The 11,388-nt window shown below is 59.9% G+C and overlaps 1 protein-coding gene across 1 annotated transcript in view; it reads right to left on the bottom strand.

The window, feature by feature from the left end:
- Positions 1 to 6,250, bottom strand: part of LOC130610628 (ephrin-A2) — a 36,632-nt gene extending 30,382 nt beyond the window's left edge. Inside the window, exon 1 of the mRNA XM_057430663.1 lies at positions 6,064 to 6,250. Within this exon, the coding sequence (XP_057286646.1) occupies positions 6,064 to 6,185 (122 nt within the window). The 5' untranslated portion in view covers positions 6,186 to 6,250. The remainder of the gene's footprint in view (positions 1 to 6,063) is intronic.
- Between the last annotated feature and the right edge of the window lie 5,138 nt (positions 6,251 to 11,388).

The raw sequence follows: 11,388 nt of genomic DNA on the forward strand, positions 1-11,388 counted from the left end.
TGCGGCACTGTCGCACCAGAGCAGACACTGGGAACTGCTGCTGAGCCCTGCTGAGCACCAGCACCCCAACCCCATGGGGTTTTCACTCCTCCCCAGTCGGTAGGGATGGTGCTTGGGGCTCAATAGAGGATTTGAGGCAAAACCATTCCCTGGCCACCCTTTGGGATGAAGCCCCAGCCCACAGCCTCCACTCTCCTTGGCTTTTGAGTAAGGAGCCTCATTAAGAGGTAATTAGCTCTGGAACAATGGGAAGCTGTTTAGCAGCCCAGCCACAGCAGCAGCAACAAGCAAAGGGGGAAAAGAGGGAGGAGAAATAAATAACACCACTCTGACCGCCCAGGAACTGTGCGGGGACGCAGCACCCTGCCCAGCACCAGCCTAACGGCTCCCTCCTGCCTGCCCTGCTCTCACAGCCTCGTCCCTTCCCAGCTTTCCTGCTGGGGGGGCAAAACAGCCCGGGAGCATCGCAGGGGGTGGACAAGCCCGAATGGAGCATCCCAACACGCTCCCACCCAGCTGGCGGCACAGTGGGGATGGCAACAGGGACCCCAAGGCCATCGGCCAGGGCAGAACGGCTGCCAGGCTGCTGGTAAAGAGTTTGTGCCCGTACAAGCACCCGCTACGCACCAGTGAACACCAGTTGTGGTGTCGGGGGTCTCTGGCTTCAGAGGCACCTCCTGAACTCCCTGGCAAAGACCAAAGCACCGGTGGTGGCCTCCTGCTCATACCAGCACTTCCCAGGCTTCGGATCCCTTCGCTGCTGCAGCTCGGACCGGGGCACTACTCGGATCACAGCGCAGCCAGAGGCAACCCCGGTGCTGATCTTGGTTTCGGGATGATGCCCAAGGCCCAGGGAAATGGCCAGACTTGGGGCTGGAGCACACTGGGCTCAGGTGGGTCATGGTGGAGCAGGAAACTCCTCTTAGGAGGTGAAGGTAACAAGGGTAAAGATCCGCTCGCCCTCCATAAACCCCATTAAATCAACGGAGCAGGGCGAGATCCCTGCGAGATCAAAACGAAGCCTCTCAAAGTCATGATTAATACCTAACACAAAAGAACCGAAATTTCCACCATCAGGAACAAGGAGCTATTTAAAGAACAATTGCTGCAATTGTACAGCCAGCCCGACAGACGAACCTTCTCAGATGGCTGCAGGTACGGACACGGGGAGCCACAGCCATCGGCACGCGGGACGCACCGAGATGGACGGAGGGGGGGGTGAGGGCAGAGCGGGATGCTGAGACCTGCCCTGATAGATGGGTAAAACCAAACCTACACACGTCCCTCAGCCCACAGGTAGACATTACATACGTGTACAACACCGGGGTGGTTACAGCCCCGCCGGAGTTTGGACATCTGTGTTATTTATGTGTGTAAGGTGTATGTATGCATGTGCACATACACACACGCATAGAAATGAAAGCACTTTTAAAGCTTTCCAATGGTAACACAAGGCATCTCTCTCCCCCTCTTCCTTTTGCACCCTTCTCACTCCCCATCCTCTTTGTGCCTCCCCACTCTGGGACACGCAGGGCGACACTGTGGGCTCCGGGAGCTGCTGACCCACCGGCCCCAGCCTGTCCTCGCATTAGGATGCTGCGCATGGCTGGCATTTGGATACCAAATGTGCAACCAGCAGGGAATGTAATTGCGGTCCCTAGAAAGGGACAGGCAGAGAGACGGAGACGGGCAGGGAGAGAAAATCTTGTCAGAGACGCTGGACCTGTTTGTATCTGCTCTCCATTAACCACGCTCGCCGCAGACCTGGGCTGGTGAAGAATAGCTAACACGGCTTAACGGGCTGGAAAAGAGGGGTGGGGAGGGCTGCAAATGATCTCGGCACAAAGGGAAAATGAAACAGATGACAACGAAAAGAGCAGTAATTGCACAGACGTGGGACGTGGCAGGGTACCGCTACCCCCAGCCCGGAGAGGGGACTCGGCCTGATGCCGATACGGGAACCACGCAATCACTGGAGTTAAAGCATACATTAAAATCACTCTGAGGGGGAAATGGGGTGTCCTGCCTAAGGGAGCGGGGACACCCAGAGGTCCCAGCCCAGGCAGCCCCAGACAAGAGCCAGAAGATGGAGGTTTTGGGAACCCACCCCATGGAAGGGCTGGCACCAAACCCGCCCCGGCACAGAGGCACGGCTGGGCACGTCCAGCGCCATGCCTGAGCCATCCCACTGAACCGCTCCTCTCCAGCACCAAATTCCCTGGAAAAGCCAAATACGCATTGCTCCGGCTCCCTCGGAGGGCAGCACACACGGCTGCCATCGGCCTGGCCCCTTCACCCCAGCTCCACCATCCCTGTGCATGGACCCTCCATAAGAGTCCTCCTCTGCCGCCACCACGGTCCCTGAGCATCACCTGAGCTCCCGTCAACTGCAGTAAATCCCCTGCTAGAACCCATTTCTCTGCCTTCCCAGTGCTGGGATCGGGGAGTGCGGAGCAGCAGAACCGAGCCCCTGCTGTGCTCACCACCAAACCAAGAAATTTAAAGGGAAAACAATCAGAAAAGAAACCTTCCGAGGCAAAGAAATGACCTCCGTTAAATGTAGGCCACGAGCAAAATCTGGACCATTTACAGCACTTGTATCTGTACTGTAAACAGAGAGGAAAATACCCAATACTGCACATTTCCCCCTCCGGAGAGAGCGACTACGGGAATTGCGTTTGGCTGCAGGAACACTGTCATTCTGGAATTACTCTAACCTGCCCATTACGTAGCTGTAGGTAGAACAGGGGACGAAAACGAATCTCAAATCCTCTGTCCTTCCTCGGCCTTCCAGAGGTTTCCAGCCGCAGCCCCAAGGCTGCAGGCTGGGAATCCCGGGAGCAGGGACCCTCCGAGGACAGGGCGCTCCTTCCCGCAGACCTTTTGCCCTCCGTACTGAGGAGGATTCCCAGACCCCTGATTTTTTCCCCGCATCGTAGTTTCATCCAAGACACTCATCCCAATCCTATTGCACAGGGATCACGTCAGCAAGGTGGGGGGGATGGAGCTGGAGCCATCCCACCAGCAGACACTGGCTTGACCTGCTGCGGGTCCCAAGGATGCAAATCCATCCAAGAACCCTATGGGCAGCTCCCATGCCTCTGGCCACACCGGCTGGAAAACATGGAGCCCATGGAGGGAAGAGCCCTGTCTGCGACGCCGGACCCCTGCCCAGCTCTCGTCCCCTCTGGTCCCATCTGCAGGAGCATCACATGCAGAACCTTCACCCCTGACCAGCCCGGCCCTTCCAACACATCCCATCCTGGGAATGAAACAGCGTTAGTGAGCCTGTACGTGCTCCAAACCCCACAGTGATCTGCGGGCATCGAAACAGTGCATCATTATAAAGAGACATGTTCTTCCTCCTTCAGCTGTTCCCAGGATAACCCAGGAGTTCCATCCAGCACAGCCCCAGCCGCCCTTTTCCACATGCAGGCTTCCAAAATCATGCAGAAAAGAAACAGAAACCTGGGAATCCAGAGCAAGAGGCTCCAGTATCTCCACGGAACAGGCAAACTGCAGCATCCCGAGGTAGCGCTTATTTTTAATTTAGACCCAATTATGAAATATGGAATTATTCTAATCTGGGCAAATCATATTGACCAGGAGATTTATAACTGCCTTTTATAAAATATAGATTGCAATAGAAAGCCAACGGAAAATATTTATCAACAGATCAGGTCTGTGGGTTCAAACAAGCACCGGGCAGGTTCACCTTCCTTTTTTTTAATCCTTTTTGATTTCCCCTTATTAAATATTCAGGGGGGTCGGAGGGGAGGGAGGAGAAGGAAAACAACGGACCAGAAAAAGCATCTCTACTTTGTTCTTCATTTTTAAGGACGAGGTAGTTTTCTACTAACTCCAGAGCCAAAATCAAATCACCGCTGGGTTCAAAAAGGAAACCAAGGAGAAAACTCCACGGCAATTTCTACCTTTGCAACACCCAATAAACGGCCTCGAATCCCGAGACCCAAAGGTGCACCCAGGGAGCGCCTCGGCCAACTGCGACACCGGGTGCTCCCGCGTTGGGGAAATATGGGTCACATCCCGGCGCTGCGACGTGCCTGCGGAAACCCACCAGCCATTGTCTGCTCGTCCCTCCGACCCCGCGCAGCTCCTTCCCTCTGCTTCAGTTTCCCCTCAAAAATATTCTCCCTGCTAATGTCAGATGTAGGAAAGAAACTGGATCTGTGTAATCACGACCCACTACCTATTTTCAAAGGGAAATTCCCTGCTGCCTTTCTCTGCAGCGCCCATACAAGGGGCAACGGGACACAGGCAGCTCATGGGGCCGAGCCGAAGCCATCGCCGGGTCCTGCGCCATCGGTCACCCAAGGACCAGAGGCTACTTTGTGCTGGAGGAACCTTTGGGTGCTCGATCTCAGCCACGGCCCCAAGCGCTCAGTGATGCCGCCCTCATCGCCAGCAGCCGGGATGCCGGAGTTTAACCGGGGAGCCCCTTGCACATGTTTGGCATTTGGGAGAACAAAAGAGAGCCCCAAGTGTGGGAGCTGGGGAGGACCAGGAACTGTAACCAAAAACTTTGCAATGGGCAAAAAAAAAAAAAAAATAGGGAAAAAAAATTCCCTGCCTCTTACAATCCCCCACAAAAATGTGGGATAATAAAATCCATATGCACCGCAGGCGGCCCGCGGCGAAGGCAGCGCCGCGCACAAAGGCACCGGCTTGCCCCAATTTTGGGGCGGCACAAGGGGCATCAGACTGGGGGCAACGGTGCCTGGACGGTCCCCCCCAACGGGACACGGTGGCTGCATGGCCACCGACACTCACCAGCGTCCTCGGCCCCATGTGCATCCCAAAAGGCAACTGGGAACTTCAACGAAGTGCGATGGTGTCACCGGACACTGCTGGGTGTGTGGTGGGAGAGAAGGGACCATCGAGGATGAGCCCCATTGCCGTGGCCCAACTCCCGCCTGCCATGTCCCAAGGCCGGGCCCCACTGCACGGGCACCCATGGGTGACCACGGAACAAGCTTCACACCAGAGCACGGAACAGTCCAGAGCTGGAGGCAGCAGCGCCCGCTGCAGAAGGGAACTGAGCATCGCCCTGCACCCAGCTCAGGGGAGACACCCCAGAGCCTGTTTAGCTTTGAGGAACTGGGGGGGGGAAATGTGGTTTTGGTCATTTTTGTCTTTTACACAAGTCCCCAGAACCCAGCCTGGTCAAACCCTGCTCTGAGCACAGAGGGGAGCTGAGGGGGGGGGAGTTTGGGGGGGTCCCAGCCACCTGAGCCAGGAGCAGAATGAATCCATGCTCACTTCCAACTCTCCAGCGGGATTTTGGGGGGTTCTTCAAAATGCAGAACAAAGAAACGCAACAGGAATGAAACTCTCGTTGGGGGAAGAAATAAAAACTGCTTGGGGAGGGGGGGGGGGGCACCAACACCAAATATTGATTAAATCTAATAAATCCCAACACGGAGCAGGGAACTAAACCGACGACGCAGCCATTTCTTTTCCAAGCTGAAAACCAAGCGGGGAGCGGCGGCTGCGAGCTCTGGCCCCGCACCCCCGCCCGCACTGCCCCGTTTTGCCGTTTCACCCCCAAACCCGTTGCTCCAAACCCTCCCGGGGCCGCTCCCGGCGTCTTTCACCCTGTTTCGGGCCGTCCCGCAGGACCCTCTCGGGACGGCACCGTTGGGACGGGACCGGGGGGAGAAGAGACTTGAACTTCCCCGAAGTTGGGCGCAGTAGGGCCGGGGGGGGGGGGGGGGGGGGGCGGCAGCGGCACCGCTCCCCCAGCCCCAAGCACCCGCAGCCGTGGCCGCCCCCGGGGACCGCGGGGGATGCTCCCGGCGCTGCCGCAGCCCCCGGGGACGGCTCCCGCCGGGTCTCCGGGAGAACTTTCGGAGGGGACAACGGGACCCGCGCCGACCCCTCGGGGGCCGCTCCCGCCCCCCCCCCTTTTAACGGAGCACAGCGGCGGCTGGACCCGCAACGGACGGCGGCGGCCGCCTGTCACCGACCGGAGGGTGGGGAGTGAAGACCGAACCCTCCGCCCCCCCACCACCGCGGCAGCCCGGCCCCGCCGCCCCGGCTCACCTGGGGTTGCTCCCGTTCCAGTAGACAGCGTACCGGTCCGAGATAACTTTCCCGGTCTCGTCGGTCCAGACGCAGACGCCGACGAGCGCGGCGAGCAGCGCGGCCGCCTCCCAACGCGGCATCGTCCCGGCCGCGGCGGGCGCGGCTCCGGCCGCTTCAGCGGGCGGCGGGGCGGCGGCCGGCGGAGCCCTGGGGCCGGCGGCGGGCGGCGGCGGGCGGGCGGGCGGCCCTCACCATCGCCCGCGGCCCCGGGCGCCGTCAGCGGGGAAAGTTGGGGGCGGCCGCGGCGCGGCGGCACCGGGGCAGCCGCATCCCGCGCCCGGGACGGCGGGGACCGGGACCGGGACCGGCCCCGGGATCGCCCCGGCACCGGGGGCCTCCCCCCCTCCCGCGCCGAACTTCGGCCAAGTTCCGCCGAGCCCACCCCCCCCCCACCCCCCCTTCCCCTCCCCGCCCGGTACCGAGCCCCGGCGCTGCCGCCGCACCTGCGGGGCAGGAGCGGGACGGGGCGGGCGCAGCCCCCGAGCGGGCTCCTGCGCTCCGGGGACACCGGAGAGACAAAGGCCGGGCCAGGGAGGCCGCCGCTGCCTCAGTGCCGCCGCGCCATGCTGCGCCCGAGCCCCGCCCCGCCCCGCACGGCCCCGCCCCGCCCCGCACGGCCCCGCCCCGCACGGCCCCGCGCGCCGCCGCGCGCGCCCCCGGCCCGGTGCCAGGGCGGGGCCTGGAAGGGGGGGGGGGGATGTGGGAAAGGGGGGGGGGGCAGGTTCTGCATTGGGGTTGCGGGGGGGGGGGGTGCGGTACCTCGAGGAAGGGGAGGGCTGGGGGCCCCCCCCCCCCCCCCCCCCCCCCCCCCCCCCCATTTGCGTTTATTCCCCTCCGATGCAGGAATAAATGAACCAAATTTGCATCAAGGCGTCGCGTTCCCTTGCGGAGCGCTCGGGAAACGCTGATGTGGTGATAACGGCAACGGGCGGCACCGCGGCCACCGGCACCGGCACCGCCACGGGCACCGCGAGCCATGCAACGGGTGGTGAGCACCGGAGCCCGCAGCCCCCCGGGCGCGGAGCGCTCAACAGATGGATCCCTGTTGCTCCAGGGGCGGACTCGGGCTGCTCCAGACCCCCCGTCCCCAGGGGCTCAATCCACGGGGCGCCCCCCAAGCCCCCCCCCCCGCCGTGAATCCAGATGCAAACACGCATCCAGCTGGATTCACGACAGCCACAAGGTGCCCATTAGAATCCACGGGAGCAGCAGCCGAGGCGCTTCCGCAAATCCAGCTCGGCGCCTGTCTTTATGCTTCAGCATCCAAATACCCCCGTAAAGCTGCCTCCACCTAATGCGCCTTTAGTTGTGAGTTTGCTGCCGTTAAAAGGGAGAGAAAGGTTGTAAAACACCTCCAAGCGCTGCATGTAGATAGGTGGGGTATAAATAAAAGATGGATCATTGTCATTATTTATTTAGCGGATCTATTTTGGAAAACTCAGTGGGCTGTGGGGCTCTGCATCTCCCCCCCCCCTTCCTTCCCCCCCTCTTCCCCCCCCCCCCCTTCTGAAAAGTAAAAACAAATAAAGGCGGAATTATTTTGGAATAACGCTGCCGTGGCATCCTCGCACACAGCAAATCCTCATCCTCCACCACCAAGGTTACACATCCCTTTATCCGACTCCCATCAAGATATTTCTCTATCAAGCCACCGACAGCCAATCTTTCTCCTTGTCACAGGGAAGCTATCATAAAGCTGTCTGCTTGTCTGTCACCTTTATTTGTTTTCATTTATCTAGCCAAAGCACTAAAAGCCTTTCCAAGCACACCGAGAGGGCCAGGGGTGGCCATCCCCTGTGATGGGCAGCGGAGAAGGGAGTCCCCAAAGAGCCCGTCCAGGGGTGGCCATCCCCTGTGATGGGCAATGGAGAAGGGAGTCCCCAAAGAGCCCGTCCAGAGGTCTCAGGGGGTAAACTGCAGCTCAGCACAGCCCAGAGCCAGCACCACCCACAACGGGGATGTCCCAGGGACTGATGTCCCTGGAGCTGGGCCCAGTGGGATGCTGGGGGAGGCTTTTATAGGGTGGATCCAGCAGGAAGGTGCACGCTCACCCAGCCCATTCACCATGGGGTTCACCCACGTTGAGACTGCTCCTGATTGTGCTGGGGCAGAGCTGCTCCAAGGGCAAACATCCCAAAGGATATCTGACCCTGGATCAGCTCCCAGTGACCTACTGAGAGGCTCCTCCACCCCACAGCACCAGGGGGATGGTTCTCAACGGAGGGGTGCCCACTGCTCAGCATGAGCAGGACCTAGAGCACGTCCTCCACCACCAAACCAGTACAGGAGCTGTTGGGGAACTGGTTCCCACTCCCTAACACTGAACCACTCCATGCCAGGCTCACATCCCTTCTTTTTTCCCCCAAGCCCTGTTCTTGGAAATAGCTGACCAAATTTGGCCGAAATTACAGGAAAAAAAGCCTCAGCTCAGAAATTCAACCCTAACAGTAAAGCCATCAGCAGCTCAAGTACCAGGGATTCAATAGCGGGATCTGCTCCAGCCCTGCCTAAAGCACCTCAGGCCAGGCTGGCCAAGCCAGGCAGCACCTTCTATTAGACTAAATGACAGAGCTGGAGAAAGCAGAGCCGCTTCCAAGCATGAGGGTTTCCCCGGTCCCTGCTCCAGGGAATGGTGCAGAGCTCGGCCTCAGGCGCACGGCACACGGGGACCGGGGACACACGCCCCAGAGCGAGGGGCTGTCCTGTCCCATGGCACCCCATAAAGGGCTTTGGATCAGGATCGGGCCCCTGTGGAGGGGAAATACCTTGAAGTCATCATTACTAAATTAGACAAGCTTCACCGTATCCCTCGAGACGAATCAATTCCATAGTTACTTTGTGGACTCAGAAAGAGAAAGAATGCAAAGCCCATCGCGCTGCCCTGTCCAGTTTGGGTGGTTGTGGTTTGGGTGCTGGTTCCTGCACTCAGCACCGGTGCATCCATGACCATTCAGCACAGTGTGGTTGCATGAAGAGGCCACAGCAGCACTGAGTCCTGCTGCTTCCTCCTACACTCCACACGGCTTTCCTCAGCCCAGTTCTACCCAGTGCATCCCATCTCCACCCAGTACAACAGCTCATGCTCCATTGGCGCTGCATGAGGTCATGGATCAAATTCACTGGGAAATGGGAAAAACACAAGGAAAGAGCCTGGCTGATCTCTGCCAACCAGCTCCCGGCAGGGGTTTGCGTCCCAGCCCGATGCTGGTTTAGTCTCTACACGCCTCTGCCCACACAGAGCCCAGCACCAGCTTTGCATGTAACGACTTCTTTTTCTTCCCCCTTCTTGGTAATTGGAAGGAAAATGCTTTCCAGGGGTTTCCTTGCTTCTTTCGGGCTGTTTTCCTTACCAAACAAACCCAACTCTATTGCAAATCCTCATATCCCCAGCCCCCAGATACTCGGGGGTTGGGGGGGGCGAGGATGGGTGCAGGGAGGTGTAATTTACACCCTTTAGCTTCACTTGGATCAGCCTAGAAATGATAGGAAGGATGGAAAAAATAAACCCCATGGAAGAGGTGGCTGCAGAAACCCCCGGGAAGAGCCGGCGCGAGCCCACGGCTGCCTCCTCACAAAGCCTGGTTATAATTTAGCTGCAACAGGAAAAACAGGGGCCCCGGAGGGTCCCTCTGCGCCGAGCACAAACCCTCGCGCAGCCGCAGGGCCGTGCGCGGGGATCCCGGCCGGCAGCGGGTCCATCCCTGGGATACAGCACTGGGATTGTGCTGATGCCACCAGCACCGAACCCGGAGGCCGTTTAATGCGTTTGGTATTTAAGTAAAGATCCATGTGAGAAAGCAAGGGCTGATTTACAGCTGGTCCTGGGCGGCCATGGAGGGGGAAGAGACAAATCCATTAAGTGACCCAAACGTCAGGAGCCTCAGAGTAATGCAGAGCCACGGGTGGGTTGCTGCTGGCTCAGTGCAGCTTGGGCCCCTCTGCTGCCCAGATAATGCTGATGGCAAAGCTCCTGCCTGCACCAGGGAACGGCTGCTCCATCACACTGGCACCGCGCCGGCAGGAGGTGGGCAGCGCACGGTGAGGGCAATGAGCCGCTGCGGTGAGCTCCGGCAGTGGCTTCTCCATCACCCACGGCGGCCGGAGCCAAGCGCTGCAACGCCGGCCTGGGAGACACGCCTGGCTCAGCCCTATCCCTTGTGCAGGGATGCTGACGCTCACTGCTCGCTTCATCCCCATCCGTCGAGCTGCCTGCAGTGGGGCAGCCTCACCTGAGCCCCCAGGCCAGAAACCCCAGCTCCGGTGGAGACCCGCAGGCACCGTCACCCCTCCAGGAGGAAGGCTGGGACAGCCCCAGAACCACAGCTCAGGGTGGGAACCCAGGGGAGGGAAGCATCCAGACCCCTCCTGCACCATCCATGCACAGACACGCTTTGCCCGGGGCAGTCCCGGGCGCTGCCTCCCCAGAGCAGGCACACACCTTTGCCCCAGCAGCACCGGGCATGTTCTGCTGCTTCACCCGATGCTTATTAAACCACCCAGCCCTGAAATCCAGCTGCAGATAAAGGCCCTGCCACGGCCGAGTCATCCCACGCCAGGGCTGTGCCAGCACGGGTGAGCTCAGCTCCACGGCACGGAGCACAGTGGCAATTTGTGGCCGTGGTCCCTGTGAGATGCCAGCACTCGGCTGCTGGATCCGCGCACCCCTCGCAGCAGCAGCAGCAGCAGCAGCCGCCCTCAAAGCAATTTGCAGACATTAATTAAACCCCAGCCCCTTTACGAGGCTGGGTGGGAAATGGTGCAGGATGTCCCCTGGGTGCAGCTGACACCTCTAAAACCAGCCCCGTAAAACCCACCCCGCTGCAGCACGGGAAACTGAGGCACATGGGGACGTCTGTCAAGGTTGGATGGAGGGAACCCGGGGGAGCTGCCTGGGGTCTGTGCCCTCACCTGCCCGCAGTGGTGTCTCTGGGTGCCAAAGCCCAGATGCTCCTTACTGGGGCTGGTTTGCTCCCATATTCAGCCCACAGGCAGGGCCGGGGCAGATGGACAAACCTCAGCCCATTCAAACAGAGCAGGGGTGAAGGCGAGGACCAGGGGATGATAGAGTTGAGCCCTTGTTCCCCCTGGGGTTTAAGCTCCCGGAGGATCCGAGCTGTGCTCACTGAAACACAGGGAAGGGAACATCTCTTTGTTGAAGAGCCTCCAGCTCCCCACGTGTGCCCGGGCAGCGCTGCCTCCTCCTGCCTCTCCCTGCATCCCCAGAGCCTCCGTCTTGGTGAACAACCCCAGCCGGGGCTGCACCAGCAGCAGCCAGACCTGGGT

The sequence above is a fragment of the Pezoporus wallicus genome, unplaced genomic scaffold (genome assembly GCF_028554395.1).
Source record: "Pezoporus wallicus isolate ANWC-B61680 ecotype Strahan unplaced genomic scaffold, APGP_CSIRO_Pwel_v1 contig_13339, whole genome shotgun sequence".
Classification (NCBI taxonomy): domain Eukaryota; kingdom Metazoa; phylum Chordata; class Aves; order Psittaciformes; family Psittacidae; genus Pezoporus; species Pezoporus wallicus.